Genomic DNA, 26,010 nt, shown 5'->3' with positions numbered 1-26,010 from the left:
AAAAGTGTAACTATTAAGATAATTTTATGGTTTTAATAATATAAATTTGAGCTGAGATTTGTTTAAACTGGAGGTCGCTTTACTACGGGTTTCGTGGCCTTAAGCCTACCCATTCCCTAAGGCTTGACGCAACACGGTGGGTCGGACACCACCAAAGTGGACAAAACTGTAAGGCCGGGGCCAAAGCAAAAATATCTCATGGATCTCGGCCCACGTTATACTCATCAATCTCATTCGATTTAAACGCATATTTATTGCAAAGGGAGAGGAGAAAATGCATACGCATATATGTATAATATACTACTCACAAAGAAGACGCTCCAAAACTAAGCTCCATCCGTCATGCTTTAATGACTCCGGTTATCTAATAACAAATATACAAATTAGAGTTTATAAATTTTATATTTCTAATTAATAATTATCATATTATATTACAAACAATTCAATTCAAACATCAAATAAAAAAATCATTCAAACAAAAAATTAAGATAACCCAACATGACTTTTGAAGTAACTCACATGCAACTTAATAAAATTAAAGATTAGCTACTAACCCTATCATGGAAGTATTTAGAGATGTGGTAGAGGTACTAACCTTAGAAATTAAAATTGAAATAGTGAACAAAATTAAAAATTAAAAAGTTATATTTAGCCCAAGAATAACCTTAAAACAACTTAACTTTTCAAGTATTAGCTTCTAACCGATCATCAATTCTTCAATTAAAACTTTAAATAAAGAGCCTCATCACTTGTGCCGATGCAAACCTTATATTCTTCGAGCTCCAATCTTCAAGCACAAATCTTTTAGCAAGTTTTAACTTCCAACCAACATAATAGCCAATGAACAAAAAGTTAGTATCTTAAGCTAGTTTAAAAGTGGCTAGAGAGCAACTTAACTCTTCAAGTTGATAGCTTCCAACTCATGATCAGCTATTCAACTAAAACTCTAAACAAAGAGCCTCATCACTTATGCCGATGCGAACCTTATGGGCTTCAAGCCCAATCTTTAAGCACAGACTATGTTTAACAAGCTCAAATTTTACAATCCAATCATAATAGCCAATGAAGAAAAAGTTAGTATCTTAAGCTAGTTTAAAAAGTGGCTAGGAGACCAAGTGAATTGGACTTTAACAAAGAAGTCTTCCTATAAACATATGCAAAGAGATAATAATTAAAGGAAGGTAATGGTAATTTGTAAAATTGTAAAAATATGTAGAGAGAAAAATTAAGATATAAATGATTACTTGAGATATTAAATTTACAAACAAAAGGTAAAATTAAATTGTTATATTCTAACTTACTCACGCAAGAGTACATGCATATTCATGTCATATTTCGTTTTTATCCTCCTATTAAATGAAAACTATTATCCTAATAATTGTAAAATAAAATATATCTTCGATGTAATAAAAGGAAGTGTTTCCTCTGCATATGTTGCCACCTCAAGTAACATTCTACTATCAATCTATTACTATTTACTTAATCCATCCATCCTAATTAGAAAATATAAATCCACTAATGACCATTTATTATTAAAAAATTTCATTCATTTTTATCATCATAACTATTTTGGCTTTATATGCTAAAAAGAAATTATTCCAAGCCCATATCTGAAGTTCTAGTTTGAACCTAACAGATTCTATACTAATACTGCAAATGAAACCATTGGCAGAAATAATTGTTTCTTTTATATTTCATTCCGCCCTTTGTTTTGATTTGCTGGCTTCTCACCCGACCCTAGTTAATGGAAGTTAAATGATATTTATAAGAACTTAAGGTCAATTTCGACGCTTCTTAGATGCCATTTCTAAGTTGAACATCAATTTTAACTAACTTTTAAGTCATCAAGAATTTATTCAATGATGCCTTATGACTAGTTTTTAACGAATCAATTCAAAAATCATATTTTATTTACAATTCTTCGGATCTTAAAAGTACTTAATTGTTATGGGTGAATTTGAGAGATTGCAAAAGTGCTTCTCTAACTTTAATCTTTTTGAATAATTTTAAATTTTAAAAACTATTTTTACAAAAAGTAGATAAATGTATATTTTTCCATAAATAGTTTTGAAAAATAGTGTATAAGAAATTAAAATAATTAATATATTAAATTAAAAAAATTCAAATCTATTTCTTGAACACCCAAGCACAATTCGAAATACACCGCAAATGGTGAGCGAAAGATGATTTCTAGTGGTTTTACCAGCTAGAAGCTTATGCTATGACAGTCATTTTAATTATTGATAGACCTAAATCTTATAAACTCAATCCTTTTCATATTATTAATAAGCATTACAACATATTTACTTGAATTTTTCACCTTTTAAAATTCAATCAAATTTGTTTCAATTCAATTTTGATTTTTAATATAATATCATGATAAGGTTGACCTGATCTCATTCGGTAAATCTAGCCTTATATTTTATAAATTTTAAACAACCAACTCAAAAATTAAATTTATTTAAATAAAATATTAAAAAATATATAACTAATGAGAATAAATCGTCGAACTTATTAGTTATAATTGTTCTAATTATAATTAGACTCAAATCTAATAAAATTAATCCCATTTTATAACCTAAACTTTAAAATATTAAAATACAATTTTATAAAAGATATTTTATACCATTAAATATTAAAATAAATAAATTGAGATTTTCAGCATTGCTTATAGCTCTTAATTGCAAATCAATTACCAAGTCCATGATTCAATCAATAACCTTTATCTCTCACCTTCACCACTGTATTTTTCACTGCCATCTGTAGCCCAATTGCCCATCTCCTGCCTCACCCCTACAACTTGCCACAGTCCTTGTCTCTCCCCTCTACATTCTTTCTCAAACTTTTCACTTTACATAAACAATTAGAACAATATATATACTGGAGAAAATATATATATAGATATATATATTTTCTTGGGCTAGCCACAGAAGTTTCCAGTCCGTATGGCCAGCACTCTATTATTACTGGTGCTACTTGTATCTGTGATTACGATGGTGGTCATCTCTGCATTTGGTGGAAAGTTCTACCAAGATTTTGACATCATAAGGCGAAGTGGAGATGCCAAGATACTCAACAATGGGTAGTCAATTACACTGTTCATTGACAGGATTTCCAGGTCAGGTTTTCAGTCTAAAAATGAATATCTATTTGGGGAGATCAATATATAACTGAAGCTTGTTCCTGGCAACTCTGCTGGCACTGTCACTTCCTACTACGTAAATATACACACAATATGTTGTGCTTGATTGCTATTAATTATTACTATTGCTTTGTGACTGCGTGGTAATATTTTTATGACTCTGAGATGCTTGTGTCTTGTTATATGCGTTGGTAGCTGTCCTGAAAGGGGCCTTCATGGGATGAGATAGATTTTGAACTCCTGGGAAATTTGAGTGGCGATTCTTACACTGTCCACACTGATGTCATTGTTCAAGGCAACAGAGTGCAACAATTTCATCTTTAGTTCGACTCAATTCTAGATTTCCATAACTATTCCATCCTCTGAAATTCCCTCACTGTTTTGTAAGTATTAAATCTTAAATTGCGGTCCATTTAATTTACTTAATTTCGGTGAATAATATTTTTCAATATAAAATATTCAAATATTTATCAATAATTCAATATTTAAATGTAAGATATTGTAAAGGATTTTATCAATCATCCAATTTCAAAAAATATGTAAAACTTTCCAATTTATTTTGAATATATTCAAAAATTATTTATTCGAATTTAATGTTATGCGTAAGTTTTTAAAATTTCAGTCAAATTCAAAAAGTTAAAAGATAAATGTAGTATGTTTTTAAATTTGTTATAAAATAAAAATATATATAATTTTTTAGAATAATTCTTATTTATAATTAACAAAGATTACTATATATATATATATTTTTTATATTTAAAAATATAATAGCTTCCAACTTTTTCAATTAGAGATTGAAATCTCTTATTTAATTTTCACTAGAATGAATATTTTTAGCTAATTTCTTAGTAAATTTTTTTAAGTTTGAACTTATTATTTTTTTGAAATTTTTCTAAATTAATTATATTATTTATAAATTTTATTTACTTTTATTTATTCTTATTTAATTAATAAAGGCAAAAGAAAAAAAATTTCATATTACATGTTCAACATATGCTTTGTTTTTTTCCCTACTCCCCGAATCAACCAAGTTATTATAATATTCTAAAACCTATGGCTATATTTCGCTCATAAACCTTAGATTAGTAAAATTGAACATAACGTACTGAAAGTATCACCGACTCCACAGGAGAGGGTGGTGGTGGGTTTAGATGAAGCAAAGAAAGTGCCAAAGTAAAAGACCCACACACCAACCTCAATGTTTGGTGAAAAGAAGCTGGGTCTACTGCAGGCCTCTCTCTTTCATCATAGATCTAAACTCAAACTCCGCCTAATAGTTGCATCCCGTTGTTCGCCATTGATTAAATCCACTTTCATAATCAAAGCCAATTGGTCACATCTTCTGACATAGAACCTTCCTATGCAATTACCCTCTTTCCTTGTTTCATTTCTTATCCCTCTAAGGAACAATTGTATTATAAATACAAACCTTAAGAACCTTGCCAATCCATCACTTCACTTCTATATAAAGGAAAATAACTTCTCCTTCAAAGATGTAATAAGCTCAACGGCTTCTTTCTTGCTCGCACGAGGGGTTCAGCACTCTCATTGATCATCTCTCTTACAATTAGCTCGTATCATTTGCTAGTGACTTCAACCAAGACTTTGATATCACTTGGGAGATGGTCGAGCTAAGATACTCAACAATGGCCAGCTTCTTACCCTTAACCTCGACAAAGCTTCCGGCCTGGATTTCAGTCAAGAATGAGTATCTTTTGAAAGATTGATATGCAGCTCAAGCTTTCCCTAGCAACTCACTGCACTGCCACCGCCTACTATGTAAGTTCTTAACTTCCTCCCGATATATGCAGCCACTGTATGGCTTCAGCTTTAGAAGTTTGTGCTCATTTGACTAATGAAATGTTTGAATTTGCGCTATCCTCGAAAGGGTCCACATGGGATGAGATAGACTTTGAGTTCTTGGGAAATCCGAGTGGTGATCCTTACATTCTTCATACTAATGTATTTAACCAAGGCAAAGGTAACGTAAGAGCAACAATTCTATTTATGGTTTGACGAACTGCAGATTTCCACACCTATTCCATTCTTTGAAATCCTCAACAGATCATGTAAGCAATTAAAGCAAACCCACATTCCAAAATCTTGTAGTCTCATTTAGCATATTTACATAATGTATATTGAAGTTATTTTGTATCCGCGTTTCAGTTTTTCCGCTGATGGGACTCCTATTAGAGAGTCCAAGAACATGGAGAGCATTGGTGTTCCATTCCCAAAGAATCAACCAACGAGGATGTACTCTAGTCTATGGAATGCTGATTACCGGGCTCAAGAGGTGGATTTGTCAAGACAGATTGGAGTCAAGCTCCATTCACCGCTTCCTATAGGAACTTCAATGCCAATGCTTGTATCCGGTATAATGGAGCATCTTCTCGTGGTAGAAATTCATCATCATCCGCAACTAAAAAATTCATGGCTTTCAAAGGAGCTTGATTCAATAAGTCAAGATAAGTTGCAATAGGTGCGTAAGAATTATATGATATATAATTACCGCACTGATACTAAAAGGTTCCCACAAGGACTCGGCCGAGAATGCAGCATGTCCTAGTTCAAACTTCACTTGTTAGAAGCTCGTATTCCTTATTCATTTTTTATCGTGTAATTGTGTTTACAAGTTATATCAATTTTCTTTTAGTACATATTGAGAATTTTCAAGGAGCAAGAAATTAAATTATTTTGTTTCTACGCTAGAAATAAGCATAATATCGACCGCTCTTTTACTGATAAGTCGTATGATTAGAAATTTTAAAAGAAAGAAATAAACTTTTCAAAAGCATAGTTTACAGAATTCAATTCTTTTTCTTTTATAGTAAATATGATTAATGCATTAATTTGTTAAAAGTTCTTATCTCTTAATTTAACTAAGATTTCGAATTTGATCCCATCTAAGATTAAAGCTAAAACTTTTAAAGTAATGTTTTACCATCCGTTAGTATTATGCCCAATACGCTTTAAAAATTTTGAGGTCATATTTTACTATTTGCTAACATTATATCCAACACACTTTAGATTATTTTAGATTACTAGATATAAAAAATATATAAAGGTTTGAACTCAAAAAATAATCTCCGCACTAAATAACTAGCCACTAGTACAAATCACGATAGTTCTCATAGCTATTTATGCAAAAATATTTATTGTCACATTACGTGACAAACAAACAGTAAAATCAATGGAATATTATAAAAGAATTTTGTCATGCACAACATTTTAAAAAGAAAAGTTTTATGATTAAAAATATAAAAATAAATTTTTATATTTTAAAAAAAAATCTATATGGTATTTTTTTTGGAATTTTATAAGAAAAATTACCAAAAGTGTACTTATAAGACATCCAAGGATTTTTTGTAAAATTTTGCATTATTATTACTTCAGTTTTTATTTTATATTTTTCCGAATTTTGTTAAAAAAGATACTAAAAATATACCTACAAGATATCGAAAGATAAAAGATACTAAAAGTAAACCTATAAGATAATCGGAATGATATTATTTTTAATCTGTATTATTATGAATTCAATTTTTATTTTATATCATTTTATTTTTTTATAATTTCGCTAGAAAAAATATTAAAAGTATAGCTAAAAGATGCTGAATTTTTTTTTAATTTGTATTATTATGAATTTACTTTTTTAATTTCGTCCTAAAAAAATACTAAAAGTATACCTATAAGATACCAATAGGATATGATTTTAACTTATATTACCTATGTATAATGGATATGTCGCTTCAATACATATAAAATATTTTATTAATCTAATATTATACTAGTGATGAACTTATTATTTGAATATAATAAACATATCCATGATAACCTATGAATAATGATCTGTTATTTTAATATGTATAAAATATTTGATGAACTTCAAATGATACTTTGATGGACCTGTAGTTTGAAGATAATAAGCATGTTAATTATAACTTATGAATAATAAATCTGTTGTTTCGATATATATAAAACATTTGATGAACCTTAAGTGATAATTTGATAAACTTGCAGTTTGAAAATAATAAACATGTACATTGTAATCTATGAATAATGAATATGTTGTTTCAACATGATAAAATATTTGATGAACCTAATGTTATATTATGATGAACTTGTTATTTAAAGATAATGAACCAGTCTATTATAGCCTATGAATACATATTTATTTTTATGCACATATAGCATGTTCATTAGTTAAAACTTACAGATTCATCTGTTAATCATATAAGGTTCATTATTAATAAAATCTATTTAATGAATTATTAGCTCTTATTTCTAGTAATTATTATTTTGCAGGATAAAATGGGTAGAAAAATATCTTAGAGAAAAAAGTTCAGTAAGAAGAATCCACAAGGGCATAAAAGAGGACCATAACTAAGGAATCTAATAATGATAGCATAGATTGGGATGTACCTCTGACTAATGTTATGAAAAACAAAACTACTGATAGTGTTGGAAACGAAAATGGACATGCTTAACAAAAGAAATTAAAGCAAGTTGTTGCTACTGATGTGAGTAAAAATGTTAAGAAAAGAAAAGAAGTTACTACAACTCAACAAACTCAAGGGCAAAACAAGAGATACAAAACACGCTCAATAATTGACAAAGGGAAGAAGTGGCTGCGTAAGAATCACATGAAGACACCGATTCTACTCAAGAACAATTACTAAAGGAGACATCTAAATCACAACCTATAAAACATAAAGAAAAGGAGGTTAGATATGTCATACCTACTAAGATGTCTTCATCTGGTTTGTCCAACATGATCAAGAGACTGTCACCGGAGCAACGTTAAGCAGTTGAAGACATTGGCTTTGGCAGCCTTTTAAAATTAATGTTATGTGAATGTCATGGACAGTTAAGTAGATACATTATAGAGAATTTTGATTTTTGTAGGTGTGCTTTAGTTTTAGAGAAAGAAGAACTTAAGCCGACTTAAGAGGGATGCAGCTTCTATATTAGCTATTCCTCGTGGTCCTAAAGTCATTGTAGAAACTAAAGGGACAATGACAACGTATGAATATAATCAGCTGTTTGAAAGATTAGAGGAAAAGATGAGTCAGAACTTCTAGTAGTCCTATAACAAGAAGTATGGCTGATGAAATAGTGAACAAAGGAGATCATGATGATGAATTCAAGAGAGAGTCCACTATTTTTATTGTCTCTACTATGTTGAAGGGCCACAAGAGTAGAAAATGCAACTATAAGATTCTACTTTCTCTAATCAATTTCAATGAAATTATGAGTTCAATTGGTGTCATTACACTGTAAAAAGTCTGGTACGTTCAAGAATGGAAAAAGAAATAAGTGTAACAATGATAAAAATCATAAAGTATAGCAGTCTTAAACAACCTCTTAGACACAAAAAAATTAATAGTCTCACTCCTTTATAATGATAAAATACTACTAGAAAAAAGTCTTTATTAAAAGCAGGACATCACTTCACTCTAGACTTGTATAACTTTTGTATCCAAGAATTATTGTGACAATAATATTCTGTTACTAACCTGAAGAAAACACATAGGTATATTAAAATATAAGTGTGGGTTCACCAAATATAAATCAAGATTCATTAGAACATAATTGCGTTTATTGAATATAAATCGCAGCTTATATTGTAATATAACTTCAAGTTCATTATAATATAACTGAGGCTCATTGGAATGTAAATGCTTGTGTATTGGAATATAACATCAAAGTTCATTAAAATATAACCGCAGTTCATTCTTTTGAATATAAATGCAGGTTTATTAGAACTTAACCAGAGGTATATTGGAATATAACTTCGTGTTCAAAGAAATATAACCGCAAGTTCATGAGAAAATAATTACAGTTTATTAAAATAATTAGTAAAAAAGTCAGGTTCATTTGAAATAACTAATCCAATAAAATGCAAACTATGCCTCTGTATCAACATACTTCATAACATAATTGAATAATTCTACAAAAATTTTTTGACTTTTTAAGCGCTTGATGTTCTTCTTTGAGTTCTCTCCTATGTGCCAAATATAAACTCTATGATGTGAGTTTGGGAACACCATAAAAATTGCAGCAGCCATAATAACAGATTGATCTGTCATTATTTTTTATAGATGTTTACCTCCCGTAGATCTTAAAAAGGTACTAAACAACTATACAAAGGACTCAATTCTATTATTTAATAGAAAACCACAACCAAACATCACATTGATGCAATGATGATTTATACCAACAAATAGTCCCCAAATAATATTATATCTATTAGTGCAATAAATGGTATCATGGACTAACAAATCTCCAAACATCTCATAATCTTATCCTACCTAAGCATCTCTTCAAAATAAAAATATAAAAATCTTGTATCAACATCAATCTCAAAATCAAAGAAAAAATCCTTTCATTTAACCGCTCTTTTCTAAATATCTCAATCAAAGCATTCGAATTGGTGCCATCCAATTTCTTCATGTTTTGTAATGCTAAATTAGTATAAGCATCTTTAACTGTAAAACTAATAAATGGTGATCCTCCAGATTGATTTTTTTAGCAACCTAATACCATCAACAACAACAACTCCACTTTTCTTTAAATGCTTAAAATAACTCAACTGGTTTTTTTGTAACTCCTCTACGTGAACGTAAGCAAATAAGTTTTACTCTGATGGACATAACTCATAATTAATGTTCTTTTCCATATTTTTTATAGTCCAAACTCATTCTTCATCAATATCAAACTAAATAGAAGCTTTACAACCGTGATCGAATATCAAGTTTCAAATAATACTTCTTTTTTTATTTTCTTTTCTCCAAAATTTCTGAGGAACAAAATCTTTCATTGATATTCTTTTGTCATCCGCTCTAGATCTTTGTTTACTCTTTCTAATACTGAACCTACTCTGAATGCATACTCATTGTATAAATTATAAGCTTCACCAACAAATTTGACAGATAGTCCAGATAAATCCTCAACAGCTGCATTGTTACTATTATCAACTGTAAGAATAGAAAATATATTGAAACTCAATTTAATACATAATAGACCTATTTTATTTCAATAATAATCATGTACTATAAACATAATGAATCTAAATATTGTAAATAATAAACATGTATTTCATATGTAATAAACTTATAGTGCAAACATAATGAACCTATAGTATAAACATAATGAACCTATAATAATGAACCTCAATCCTATACATAATGAACCTGTTCCTTTTCGATAATGAAACTAGAAGTATGAGCATTATAAACCTGTAGTTTCTAGACAATAATCATAATATTCTTTTAGCAGTTGAACATTCAGCTGCACAATTATTTTATTGATTCAAAATTTTCAGATTTCATCCATTAAATTCTCTATCAATCAAATTCTATCACAAAAAATGAAAGAATAAAGAATTTCATATCATAAATATCTATCAATGAGAAGAAAAGAAGAAAGAAGCAAAGGAATGAAGAACGAAATTGTGTTATAATGAACAAAAAAAGAAAGAAAAGAACGAATTAACATAATTATGAACCAGAGAACAAAAGCTAAAGAAAAGAATCGATTCGAAAGTTTGAATGATAGAAAATAGAGAATAAAGAAGACAAAATAGCATCAAACAAAAAAAAATCACTATTCTGTTATAAATGGCAAAAACAGAATGGGACGTTATTTTGGAAAAGAAATCCTCTCACACGTGCCATTTAAATTCCGCCCCATCATTTGAATAAAATAAAGAAGTTGCTTTGGACACGAGTACACAATGCAATTCGGGTCCCCGTATAATCTCCCCTTGTAGGACCGCTTCAAAAGGCGAAATAGCAATGGAGTTCGTAGGATAAAGATGGAGACACATTTGGAAGATTTCCCTTTACGCTTCTTCTCGTGCGATGTCCCCATTCTCTATTTTACTACTTTTAATAAAATAATTTACTTATAATTTTGAATAACTTTTGTTACATTTAAATACATTTGTAAATATTAATATATCTTTTATATAAAAATTAATATAATAATAAAACAAAAATAATTCTTTTATGTTTTTGAACTCTAATTCATCTTTTTATACTTATATAAGAATACATTATATTAGAAATTAATTTGATTAAGGTAGGAGTAAATGAGTGAGAAAGTATAGAGTCCAATTAATAAAATTGAGTTTGAATCCAATCAATACCAGAATGACTAGAACTAGCCACTTAGTTGGTTAGACCTTTACTCTTATAAATTCATCGTATTTCTTATTCTTGAACGATATATTAAACAACCTTTACTGTTATAAATTGTTTAAATTTCTTATTCTTTAATAATGTAAGATCTCTAATACTCCCCTCATGTACAATTGGAATTTGACTTTAATGCTTTATTTTCACTTAAAATTGAAATCCTTAGTTCACTCTTGTGAATTGTTGATCGGTCCAAATTATGTATAGATATTTAAGGGTATTTTAAAGTTTTAATGATATATTTTTATATATAAAATGGTGAAAATATGTGTTTTTACCTCACTTAAGCTTAATTGTGTATTTTTAGGAATATTAGCAAAAAGAGAAAAATATGGAGCTAAAAGAAGCTTAATGGGACATATTCATGTCAAGGCCCAAGATTAAGACGCATGGACTGCTAATTATAAGGCTCAAAGGATATTTTAATCATTTTGTATAATTATTAGGATTTATATTAAGAGTTATTTATGGGATAGTATTTGGTGGAGATCAAGATACTTAAAGTCTTATCTATTAGATAGATTTATATTAGTATACTCATCTCTAGAGAGATTTATTTAGAGGAGGACTCTCCTGTATATAAATCTCTGCAAAACCCTAAAGAGAAAGAAAAGGAAGAAGGAAGGAGGAGGGAGTTTTCTCCTACCTGCTCTCTACACCTGCCACCATTATTCTCTCCATAATTCTCTACAGTTCTTCATAAATACTTTAGTTTTAGTTTTCATTGTTCTTTTAGGATCTAAGGAGTTTTTCAAGAAGTGGAGACTGAGGACCAATTTTCTTCCTACTTGAAGAAATTCTGGATCTTGAGGGAGCTTTTTACTTTCTTATTTTTTATCTTTCTATTTAATACCATGATCATTAGGTTAAATATGTTAGGCTAGTTTTCATAAGTGTTTAGTCTTTCTACTTTTGTATGAACCTTGTTATTTATTTATTTAATGAATGATTTCTTTACCTTCATATCTTTATTAGTTTCAGTTATTATTGTTAGTTAACCATCATATTAATTTAGCAATAGTAATTGTTATGAAAATCTTTAGGTTTAAAAGTATTAGAAACATCATCTTTACTTTAATCTATGTTAGTATAAGAAACCTAAGTTGCATCATTAGCTTGAGTGATTTAGGGAAAAGGTACATCACCATCTCATTCATTAGATCTAGGCTTAAAATAAAACAAGGAGATTACTAAGTAAATGGCTAGATTAAATACTATTTTTAGCATATAGTTTTAGATCATAAGCATTTGCATTTGCATTGCATATTTATTTATTGTTTAGTTACTTTACTTTATGACCATTATCCTCTCAAACATACGATTTAGAGTGTTTAGATTTACTTTTATTGTTTTGTATTGATAATTAGTCTTTATAATAAGTGGCCTCATAGTTCCTTGAGAGATCGACCTCGTAGTGAACTTACCCTTACTATAGGAACGGTTCGTGCACTTGCGAGTACTAAAAAAGACACATCAATTGTTTATATTTCGTATTCTTTAGTAATGTGGGAATTCAACGTAAGAGAGTGTAGAACCCAACTAACTTGAAATTAAAATTCTTAATTTAATTAAAGTGGAAGTTAAATGAGTGAAAGAGGGGTCCTTATATCCTGGTCCTCAAACTATAATGTATTGTGGTTCGACTCAGGTAACACATGTGTGTCAAAAATATTGACTCGCATTTTTTAATAATTTATGTTTATTAAATTTATGCTAAATATTTACTACTTTTTGATCATTGAACATACATTGATTGTTCATGGTTTTAACATTAAATATTCATTGTTTACTTTTATTTTATTGAAAAAAAATTTATACCACAATATAAATATTTGTAGTATAACTTTAACTTGATGTTTTTGTTTACTAACTGTGAATGACAGCTCATGTTATGTCTTTAACAAACTAATGACTACTAAACCTATAAATGATAATTGTTTATGTCAATTACAAAAATATTTCAATATGCATCATAAAAACAGTGAATTTAACTTTCATAAAGAATCAATATTATTTTTATCTGAGAACAATATTTTATAGTGATACGAAAAATATATATAAAGTTAAAACCACTAAATTTATAAAAATAATGAATATGCATATCATATATGATGAACATCCTTCACCAAAATAATGAACATCTAAAAGTTGACAGAATAAAAATGAATATCGCTATAATAAATAATGAATATTTATGCATATTGATAATAAATATTAATATCCATAAAATGTAACACTTTTGGTTATTGAATTCTCAATTATATGTGGATGAAGTTCTTAATTTGTCAAATGTGTAAAAGAATAGTTTCTTCAGTATCAATATAATCTTTTAATATATAAACACTTTCTAAAATTATATTATATTAGTTTTAATAAATAATTTATTTTATCATTTATCAAAAGTATATCGATTTTTAATTTCTCCTGAGCATGACTATTAAAAAAATAAACAAATGTGTTAATAATTATGTTATTTTTTTATTCTTTTACATATATAATATAAATATCTATATATTAAATTCCGATACATAAAAGGTTTTTATCATGTGTTACTATTTTTGACATATAAAATTTTATTTTGACATGTGCACTTATTTTATATATAATTTTATAATTTTTATATTAATGTATTGATAATTTTATATTATTGTATAATAAAATCTTAAAATATAAAAACTAAGAAAAGTATTAAAAATATTTAATTTATTATTAATTTTAAATATTATAGATAATTGTAAAATATCAATTTATATTGAAGAATAATAAATAAATTATATGTCGATTTTTAATTATGTTTATGTTTAAATACTAGTAATATAAACACCAACTTCTTTCAATATTAAACTTTAAATGAATAATTTAGTTAATATTTACAGTATTTGTAAGTATTTTAAAAAGACAAAAGAAATGTGAAATATTTAAAAACCAAAAATAGCCACAAAAAATATATGTTTAACAATAAATAGTAATACATTAAGTATATGTTAGATATCTCAACCTTTTTCAAATAAAATAAAGCTTTCAACTTTTTTCAAATAAAGCAGACTACAAATTTCAAAAAAAAGAAATTGAACAATAAAAGATATACGTTGGCCAAATAATAATATATTTTAGATATTTGAAATTTTTCAAAATGAAATAAAATGCAACTCAGAAAATGTATAATGACAAAAGGTAAATATTTGCTAAAACATGGGATATGTTAGGTATTTATAAAATATTTAAAACTAATTTTTACTCTACGTAGAAAATTTATTTTGACCTTTATATACAACTCTTTTCTCCTCATCATGACTTTCTCTCCGCTACCATTTTTTCTATCTTGTCTTTTCTTTCTCCTCCTGCCATCTTAGTCTCCCAAACTCTAGCTATAAGGTCTTCCTCACATCGCCAGCTCTCTTCACCTTTTGTTTTGCTAGAAACAACCTAAATTTAATGAATCAACAACGTAAAGATTCAAGCCTTAGTCTTCTCTTGCTACCATCATCAGTTCAACCATTTGACGGCCTTCTTTGCCCAAATTTTACTAGAAAGTAAAAGTCTAGGGAGGCCGGATTGTGAGAATGATGATTTCGTATGGAAAGAATATCCTTCCAATATCAGAACAGAATAAAGAAGACTAACCTCTCTTTGTTTTTAATTGGATAAATGCATAATTGGCCCTAGTATTTTTATTGTTTTCGACAATTCACCCTTGTACTTTTCTTTATCCACATTGATTTTTTATATTTTAATTTTATTGATATTAAATATTTTTTTAACAGCAAGTTAGTGCATATGTCACACGCTTCGTTAATGAGTGTGAATAATATTTTGAGCTTTTTTATTAATGTTTTTAAACATTTACCTTTATTTTTATTTTTTTAACAATAAATCTTTATATTTTTATTTTTTTGACAATAAATCTTTATATTTTTATTTTTAGCAACAATAATCTTTTGAGATTTATTATTTAAAATTTGATTAATAATAAACAATAAAGATATTATAATTTTATTTTATTTTATTTTAATTAATAATACTTAAAGTATTAGTTAAATCATAAATCTATTAATAAAATATAAAAATGCTAATGACCAATTAATATACAGGATGGGAATAACAAATAGAAACGGTTGCTATTATCCTATAGGCTGAGGAGTAAAAGGATGAATCCACCTGATTTTACGTTTGATTAGCTAGTCAGTGAGACAATAACTTACGAAGGCGATGACCAGTAGCTAATATTATTTTGTTTTTAACAAGAATTGTACTATAGTTGGTATTCTATTTATCATTTAACTATGCAATATATATATAGAGTGTAAAAATTTAATTTAAGAACTAATCTTTTAACTGTAATGGTATTGTTATTTTTTTAACAAGAATGGTACTAACTAACTTTTTTTAATCGATTAAACTTGTGTTATTTTAGTGGTATCAAGAAAGGAAGTTACTAAAATAAACTCTAAAATAAATCCACACGAATGTATATATAATTAGTGTAGAAAAATATGAACCTGATAGAGCAAAATCACAGCTAATAATTTGAGAAAATAAAGATAAAAAATAAAATACACAATAGAATATACAGATTTACGTGAAAAATCCCTAAACAAATTAGGGTAAAAACCACGGCAAGGATAGAAGAATTTCACTATAAGAAAATAAGAGGAGTTACAATCTCTCTATTATTAAAGTAGAAAATATTAAAATTCTCTCTTTATAATAGGAGAAAAATAATTGCTTAACTCTCTAATATTTTCTCTTATTTTTTGGAATGAATAAATAACAAAGTGAGGCTTCTATTATATAGGCTTGGAGGATACCTCAAGATTGTTAACTTAGCAATGTGAGAGAAATACTCCTCAAAATTAATAACTTAGCAATGTGGGAGAGATACAAATCCCTAAATATCAACAATCTCCCACTTGAAGATTTGATTGAGGATTAGTCAGATATTCACACCGTTCTTTCTTCCTTGCCTTTTCATGCTGCTTATGCTTTTGTCAGGCCACTAGAGGATTGACACCAAATAAATTTATCAGCGTTAACTGCCTTCGTCAAAAAATCTGCTAGGTTGTCTTTAGTATGAATTTTCTGCATATCCATAAAGGTTCTCTTCCACTCTTTCACGAACGAAGTGATACTGGACTCATATGTGCTTTGACTTTGAATGAAAAGCTGGATTCCTTGCGATATGCAAGGCACTCTGACTGTCACAGAACAGAGGAATATGCTCTTGTTCGTGCCCAAGTTCCTTCATCATCAATTACAACCATATTGCTTCCTTACTAACTTGTGTAGCTGCTACATATTCTGCTTCTGTTGTTGCTGTCGCCACAACTGACTACAGTTTTGATACCCAGCTCACAGCTCTGCCAGTAAGTGTGAACACATACCCTGTAGTAGATTTGCTTTTATCAAGATCACCTGCATAATCTGAGTCAACATATCCTCTGATAATAAATTCTGATCCTCCATAACACAATGCAACATCTGAGGTTCCCCTAACATATCTTAGGATCCTCTTTACAAAGATTCCAAAGGTTTCCCGCCAGATTCGCCATGTACCGACTTACTACTCCCAATCGCATGTGCAATGTCTGGTCGTGTACAAATCATCGCGAACGTTAAACTCCCCACTACTGATGCATACGGTACTCGAGACATTTCCATCCTTCCTTCTTCACTGCTAGGACTCATACTGGAGGATAATTTGAAACTAACAAGAAGTGGGGTAGAAATTGACTTACAATCTTGCATATTGAAGCGTCGCAAGACCTTCTTCAAATAATTTTTCTGAGAAAGCCAAATCTTCCTATTGTTTTTGTCTTGGTGAATTTGCATCCCTAGAATCTTGTTTGTCAGGTCCCAAGTCCTTCATTTCAAATTCTCTAGCCAATTGTGCCTTTAGTTCTTCAATATGATCTTTGTCGGGCCTACTACCAACATGTCAACATACAACAAAGAAGATAATAAAATCACTTTTACCAAACCTTTGAAAATGCACAAGGGTCTCGCATTAAGTCCGTTGTATCCAAGGCTCATGATGAAGGAATCAAATCTCTTATACCAACACCTCATGCCCGCTTTAGACCGATAGAGATTTGTTCAACCTACAAACCAAGTTCCGCTTTCCTTTTCTTCAAAACCTTCCCGGGCCGGAGCATATAAATTTCATCCTCAAGATCTCCATGAAGAAAGTCGTTTTCACATCTAGTCGCTCTAGATGTAAGTCAAATGTAGCATACATCGCCAAGACTACTCGAATAGCTGTTAATCGGAACCATAGGGAAAAATATTTCGCTGAAGTCAATCCCTTCCTTCCGAGCATATCCTTTCACCACCATTCTTGCACGTAAACCGCCTCCACTTGATCATCACTATTTCTTTTGATCTTAAAGACCCATTTATTGCCAATGGCCTTTCTTCCTTGTGGAAGTGGCACAAGCTCCTAAGTCTTGTTCTTATGCAGAGCTTCCATCTCTTCTTGCATTGCTGTCATCCACTGAGATGCATCTGAACTGCTCATTACTTCTTGGAGAGTTGATGGCTCCCCTTCCTTAGTTAGAAGACAGTATACGCCATTGCTGCCTATATCATAATCTTTCTGCCAGGTTGGTGTAAATTTTATACGTTTTCCCTTTCCAAGTTGTGACTCTTCAGACTCAGCTGGCTCTTCAAACTCGACTGGTTCTTCCTCTTCGTGTTCGTGCCGCCTGTAAGAATCTTCTTCCCAGACACTTTCTTCCACCCGATAGTTGTAATCTAAGGCGTTGTACCTATCGATGCGCCTAGCACTAATGGCGCAGTATCAAGGTCGATTCCTCGGAAAGTGAAAGCCTAGAGTTACTCCCTTTGTTCTTTGTTATATTAACCTAAAATGAGTGATGAATACTTTCTAAATTAACTAATAGCTATAATCTAAGTTCTAAGGGAGATGCAAGAGTAATTGATAACTAAAATAACTAAGGCAAGAGAGCAAACCCAAAGGGAACCTAAACTAGCTGGCAATCAAACAAAATATAAAAGATTGTTGAATCTAATTATACTACCCGTGGATGAATTTCTTAACCGAATTGCTTTCTCTCGAGATAACCGAATTCCTAAATCTAATAACCTAAAGTTGGAATCTCTTCCTAATGATTGATTCTTAAATTAGCATTAAGCTTTAATCCGCCTCTATTAAGCTTTGTTAATTCTTAATCCGGCTAGTTAATTATCCTTATCTCTAAGCGATTATTAACCGCCTTGCTATTCAAAATTCCAAATGCCAAATGGACTTCTCAATCACACAAAGCAATCTAAACATACAATTCACAACGTCTCATGAATAATGATTATCTTATTAATACTGAAAGCAAGAAGAATACAAAACTAACCCAAACAATCCAAGAATATAATATCAAGCCAATATAGTAAAAAAATCCCAATGGATTTAATCAATCTAGCAAATCATGTTCATTATCAAAATACACAAGAATTCAATTACAATAATAGGCAAAGGTAGAGAAAACCCGATTACACCCTTGGATGAGAGTAAACAGCCCCAAATCATTTTGCTCCAATTGAATCGATTCTTATTCCTCTTGCTCGATTTGAGAATCAATCGACGAACCTCGCCCAATCTTCGATCTTTGAAGGGAATCCGATTGAAACCTTGATCCAAGTCTCATTTTCCCTTGGTTTCAGCTCAGGAAACCCTTAGGGAGAGAAAAGTTAGGGTTTGGGACGCTCTCCCCACTTCTTTTTTTCTCTTCATTCTTTTAATTAATTCCTCGTCGCCGCAACACGGCAGCCCTCGTGTTGGGAACACGCTTGGTGTTCCACTGTATACTCTCTGGGGCCGTGTTTCTAAAAACTTCTTCTTCTTTGATGTTTGATACGGCCGTGTTGGTGCCTGTGTTGGGAACACGGCCAGTGTTGAAACCAACACGGCCCTGTTCAACTTTCTCATGCTCGTACTTAGCTTGTTTCGACAGCTTCGACGTCCAATTATGCTCCAATTCTTCCCTTTATCATTCTTTGACTTCTTTTGAACCTAGTGCACACAAACAGACGCATAAGGTGAGTTTAGATGTGTGTATTTTACGCACATCACTATCATCTTCTCCCTTCAATTTATCTTCTAAGAATATTACATCCCTGCTGATTATAACCTTGTGGGCAGTAGGATCCCACAAGCGATACCCCTTCACACCATCAGCATATCCCAAGAATAAATATTTCCTGGATTTTGGATCCAGCTTTGTAGTTTCTTGGGTATTATACATCACATACACATGACTTCCAAATATATGGAAGTTTGAATAATCAACTGACTTCCCAGTCCACATCTCCATCGGTGTCTTTTGATCAATTGCTATAGATGGGGATCGGTTAATCACATAACAGGCGGTGTTAACTGCCTCAGCCCATAATGCCTTATTCAGGCCTGCAGCTCCCAACATTGCTCTAGTTCTTTCTAACAAAGTTATGTTCATCCGCTCGCCACTCCATTTTATCGAGGAGTGTATGTCAGTAGTGAATCGCCTTCGATGCTTTCTTGCTTGCAAAAGCTATCAAATTCATTACCTGTGTATTCTCCTCCATTATCTGTCCTCAAACACTTGATCTTATTACCTGAATCAAGTTCAACCCGCGCTTTGTAAGTTTTGAAAACTGCAAATACATCTCCCTTGCTCTTGATACACCCAACATCTCCTGGAGTAATCATCGATGAAGGACAAAAAGTACTTAGCTCCTCCTAGTGATGAAACTGGTGCTTGCCATACATTAGATTGAACTAATTCTTGAATATCCTTGCTTCTGGAATTGGATGCATTGAACTGTAGTCGATGCTGCTTGCTTGTTATGCAATGCTCACAAAAGGGTAATGACACCTTTGTGAGACCAGGAAGTAGATTTTTCTCAGCAAGAACCTTCATGCCTTATTCAGACATATGTCCAAGCTTCTGATGTCATACCATTGCAGATCTCTCGCTCGAACTACTTGAAGCAACAGATGCTTCTGCTTCATGCACGGTCTCTCCTAAAAGCATATACAAATTAGCAGCAACTTTTTTTCCTTTCATAATTACAAGCGCTCCTCGACTAATCTTCATGATTCCTTTCTGAACTTTGATGATGCAATTAAGATCATCCAGCTGTCCCAGAGATAATAAATTCTTCTTCAGACCTTCCACATGTCGCACTCCTTGAATAGCGGACTGCACTACGGCATCTTCAACCTGATGGTTCCAATGCCTATGATCTTTAAGGCATTATCTTCATAACTATACACAGATCCTCCTAAGATAGGTTCATAATTATGAAACAACTCTCTTCGAGAGGTCATGTGATAAGTTGCTCCTGAATCAAGAAGCCATACATCAGCAAATCTCTTCCTGCTCTCAATTGATATTGTTGCTTCACAGCACAATACATTTCCATCATCCGAAGTGCATGCCACATTCCCTTGAGGATTGGAATTCTTCAGACTCCAACAATCCTTCTTCAGGTGACCTTTCTTACCACAATGGTAGCATTTATAATTCTTTTTACTTTTTTATTTTGATCTACCATGATTGTGACTCCCATTTGGGCCACGTTCTGTTGATCTCCCTCTCATCACCATCAAGGCTTCCACCTGTTGTGACCTGCCTGCTTGTCTTCCTTGTTCCTTTACCGATTTTCTTCTTCAAGAATAGCGGCTGCTATATCATCAAATACTAGAATTTCGTGAATAACATTATTTATCAAACCGATGATGAGTTGATCATATGAATCGTAGACTTTGGAGTAGAAGTTCTGCGACGTTTTGACTCTATTTTATAGCCCAAAGATGTGAGCTGAGAAAATAGAGTATTCAAGACATTAAAGTGCTATGTCACTGAAGTAGATTCTGACATTCTTAAGGTGTAAAGTTTCCTCTTAAGGAAAATTTTGTTGTGTAATGACTTGGCATTGTACGCCTAGTGAGGTGGTGCCAAATCTCCTTTGTCTTTTCTTTTCTTCTATAATCGGATAAGATCTCATCTGCAAGTGCGAGATGAAGGTTTGCAATAGCATTCCCATCCATCTCGTTCCACTTATTATCATCTGTGAGTGTTGTCAGTCTTTCACTGATAGCCGCAAGACAATTGTCTTTTTTCAATACAGCCTTTATCTTTAATTTCTACAATGAGAAATTACTCCCGTTGAACTTTTCAATCTTAAATTTTTCCGCCATTGCTTCTATCACAAACAGTGCCTTTTAGCTTGTAAAATGAACCGCAGTAATGAACACAATTCACTAGGTAAGTTCCCAGGAAAGACTGGAGGGTCACAAGCGAACCTCTTAAGTACCAATCTCCTTAGACAGAACCTTCCCTAAATTGTAAGTGTTCTTAATACTCCACACAAGCTCTTTTGCACTAAAGAAACCTCAAAACCCTTTTCTGATGTGAAAGATCAGACTGAGTTGTAACCATAGAATTTTAAGAAATTTCTTGCCAACCAAGCTCTGATACCAATTGTAGAAAAATATGAACTTGATAGAGTAAAATCATAGCTAATAATTTGAGAAAATAAGGGTAAAGAAAAATAAAATACACAATAGAAAACACAGATTTATGTGAAAAATCTCTAAGTAAATTAGGGTAAAAACCACGGGCAAGGATAGAAGAATTTCACTATAAGAAAATAATAGGAGTTACAATCTCTCTATTATTAAAGGAGAAAATATTAAAATTTTCTCTTTATAATAGGAGAAAAATAATTGCTTAACTCTCTAATATTTTTCTCTTATTTTTTAGAATGAATAAATAACAAAGTGAGGCCTCTATTATATAGGTTTGGAAGGTACCTCAAGATTGTTAATTTAGCAATGTGGGAGAAATACTCCTTAAAATTAATAACTTAGCAATGTGGGAGAGATACAAATTCCTAAATATCAACAATTAAATCCCACTGTGGCATGTCTCATGTCTTATGATCTTTGACTGCTAATATATTTCATGAAGTGTGTGAACATGAATCAATTCTTGGATCTGATTCTATCATATTATTCATTTAGGAACCAAAACGACATCAAGTGTGTAAAAGGAATCAGTAGCCTCAGAATTCCTTTTTATTTTAAAAGATATTTAATTAAGATTTGTATTACCTTATTGACCTTTTATATAAATTATATACCCACCAAACTTAGCTACGTCATGTTATTTAATAGCATGTTAAGATTATTTTTTATTATTATTAAAAGATGGAGAATTAATTGGCTGTGCCAATTATAAAATTGAGTTTGTTCATTTACTACTAACTTTTAGCTCAGTATAATTGAAGTTCTTTTTAGAGATTTAATTAAATTTAGTAAAATTAACTATTAAAAAAACTAAATCAATGATCCATTACGGGATTTCTATCACATCTCAACAAAAGTTTCTATACAAATATAATAATAACTATAATTTCTTCCTTTAAAATCTTAATAATTCTGTTCCTTAAAATTAATATTTCTTGTCACCATAAGTTCAAATTTTAACTTTTAATTTTGGCCTAAATTCAAACTTTTAACCATTATTTCACTGAATTCTAACTGTATAATTTTTATCTAAATTTGATGTATATACCATAATTAATAGAAGAGTAACACATATTATGAATATTTTTACGCTTTAATATTGGATAATTGATATATACTCATTTATTCAAAATTAATAAATATGTATATATTCACTAAGTGCTTCACCATCATTCTTGCCCCGATCTTCATTGATAGCTCGAAATTCCCTTACACTTGTATCTACACCATGACTGTTATGTTCTAATGAGTCATCTATTCATTCTAGTGAAAATTAAATAAAAAACTTCAATCTCTAATTGAAAAAAGTTGGAAGCTATTATATTTTTTATCATAAAATATATATATAGTAATTTTTGTTAATTATAAATATGAATTATTCTAAAAATTTATATATATTTTTATTTTATAACAAATTTAAAAGCTTACTACATTTATCTTTTATCTTTTATCTTTTATCTTTTTGAATTCGACTATTATTTTTTTGATTTTAAGAAGGATATGCATAACATTAAATTCGAATATATAATTTTTGAATATATTCAAAAAAATTGGAAAGTTTTAGAAATTTTACGAAATTGGATGATTAATAAATTCTTTTATAGTATCTTACATTTTAAAGAAATTAAAATGGACCAATTTGAGGCTTAATACTTAAGCACTAGTGAAAGGAGGGAATTTCAGAGAACGAAATAGTTATGGAAATTCAGAATTCACTCGAACCAAAAATAAAACTGTTGTTGCTCTCTGTCACCTTTGCCTTGAGCAATGACATTAGTGTGGACAACGTAAGGATTGCCACTCAAATTTTTCAAGAATTCAAAATCTATCGCCACTCAAATTTCTCAAGAATTCAAATCTATCTCATGCCACTAAGGCCCCTTTGAGGGCAGCTACGAACACACAACACAAGACAAAAGCATCTCACAGTCATAAAAATATTACCACGCAGTCACAAAGCAATAGTAACAATTAATAGCAATCAAGCACAACATAATGTGTGTGTGTATATTTACGTAGTAGGAAGTGACAGTGCCAGCAGAGTTGCCAGGAACAAGCTTCAGTTGTATATTGATCTCCCCAAATAGATATTCGTTTTTAGACTGAAAACCTGACCCAGAAATCCTGTCAAGGGACAGTGTAATTGACTCCCCATTGTTGAGAATCTTGGCATTTCCATTTCCCCATATATGATATCAAAATCTTGTTAGAACTTTCCACCAAATGCAGAGATGACCAATCACAGATACAAGTAGCACCAGTAATAATAGAGTGCTAGCCATACGGACTGGAAACTTCTGTGGCTAGCCCAAAAAATAAAGAAATAAATAAATATATATATATATATATATATATATTTTTTTTCTCCGGTATATATGTTGTTGTAATTGTTTATGTAAAGTGAAAAGTTTGAGAAAGAATGCAGAGGGGAGAGACAAGGACTGTGGCAAGTTGTAGGGGTGAGAGGAGGAGATGGGCAATTGGGCTACGGATGGCAATGCAAAAATACAGTGGTGAAGGTGAGAGATGTGCATGCCACACAAGTGACAAAGCCTGACCTTGTTTAGATTACACGTTGTCTTGTGAATGATAAAAGGTTATTGACTGAATCATGGACTTAGTAATTGATTTGCAATTAAGAGCTATAAGCAATGGTGAAAATCTCAATTTATTTATTTTAATATTTAATGGTATAAAATATCTTTTATAAAATTGTATTTTAATATTTTAAAGTTTAGGTTATAAAATTGGGTTAACTTTATTAGATTTGGGTCTAACTATAATTAAAACTGCGACAGCCTTATCTAGAGAAGCGGTCTGACGAGGACCGGAAGTGGATGCCAGGGCAAGGATAAGATGCTTGGACAAGGAGCGGCTTCTGGCAAGCTTCTAGGATGGCACCACTCTAAAGTACGGGGGTACATGAATGAATCGAATCGCACATCAAAATGAGGCGGGAATGGTTGATAATATATATATATATATATATATATATATATATATATATATATATATATATATATATATATATATATATATATATATATATATATATATACCACCCTCTCTTCACCATCACCATCTCCAATAACACAAAATCTAGAAGCAGAAATCAACATGATTTCAATAGATTTTCAAATCAATAAAAAGCTTTTACATGAAGATTTCTATTCAAAGAAAAACCATTCTAAAAAATTTTGATTTTTTGAGCATTTTTTACAAGAAAAAGACAGTATTCAAGAGAGATACTATCAATTTTGCATAAAAAACAAGATCCAAATCAAATTTTTTGATTGGTTTGAGATTTATTGCGAAGAAAATAGTATTCTTTATCCTTTCAAAGAAAAGCTTATTAGTCCTGTTACTGTAAGAAACAAGGCTCCAGAGTGGAAGGTCGGAGAAAACCAAACCATCCAGTCTGAACATCCTCCCCTTAGGACAATAACCATTCCTTATGGAGAGAATGAAATAAAGGCTACACCTTACAAATTGATAGGAGAAGATCTTGAGAAAAATGTCAAGAATATTATTCAGCAGAACAATTTCTCGAATACCTATCTTAACACAATAGGGAAGCAAACTTTGTTAGGATAGAAAGCCGGATCCAAAAACCTCCCTGTAGTCTTCACCTATCCAATCTCCAACACTTGTCATCCAAAAGAAATAAGCCAATCAGAAAGGCTCAAAAATCCATTATTCAAACCCTAGAAAACTTGCAATACTTTGAAGTATGACCCTTTTTGCCACATTTATAGCAAGTAATTTTGCTAAAATCTTTTTTGGAATTTTGTTTTTGAAATTTAGAAGAGGATGGCTTTTTATAGAAATTCTCCTTATTTTTAGGAGTTCTCCTATTTTTGAAAAATCGTTTTTTCTTAAAAGATTTGAAAAATCTTCTTTCATTTTCCTTTGCGGTAGGAAGGCTCCATGGGATTATACTAAACCGGTTGCAAAACTACCTAGTTCTTGCCTAGTGTTCTTCATTTTCCATTTGAGTTGTCTTTGGAGTTTAAGGTCATGGCAGATCTTCAATCCTTCTTTCAAGGTAAGGCTAACTAATTCCCCATAAGTGTAAAAATCATGAGGGATCTAGCCATTATGGGCTTCTCTTATGGTATTTCTAACTCTTTCACCTAGTATTTTAGGTAAAC

At 30.7% G+C, this 26,010-nt stretch overlaps 1 protein-coding gene and 1 pseudogene across 1 annotated transcript; one reads left to right on the top strand and one right to left on the bottom strand.

Moving 5' to 3' along the window:
- LOC125369901 overlaps positions 1 to 26,010 on the bottom strand; it is a 120,862-nt pseudogene that overhangs the window by 12,497 nt on the left and 82,355 nt on the right.
- On the top strand, positions 2,946 to 5,708 carry LOC8267605 (probable xyloglucan endotransglucosylase/hydrolase protein 23). Its single transcript, XM_048370424.1, is given in 7 exon segments — positions 2,946 to 3,218; positions 5,018 to 5,131; positions 5,133 to 5,157; positions 5,160 to 5,211; positions 5,309 to 5,421; positions 5,424 to 5,566; positions 5,568 to 5,708. Coding segments are annotated over 7 exon segments (861 nt in total).

This window comes from Ricinus communis, chromosome 1, assembly GCF_019578655.1.
Source record: "Ricinus communis isolate WT05 ecotype wild-type chromosome 1, ASM1957865v1, whole genome shotgun sequence".
NCBI classification, from domain to species: domain Eukaryota; kingdom Viridiplantae; phylum Streptophyta; class Magnoliopsida; order Malpighiales; family Euphorbiaceae; genus Ricinus; species Ricinus communis.
This window is presented reverse-complemented; position numbering and strand designations above follow the sequence as displayed.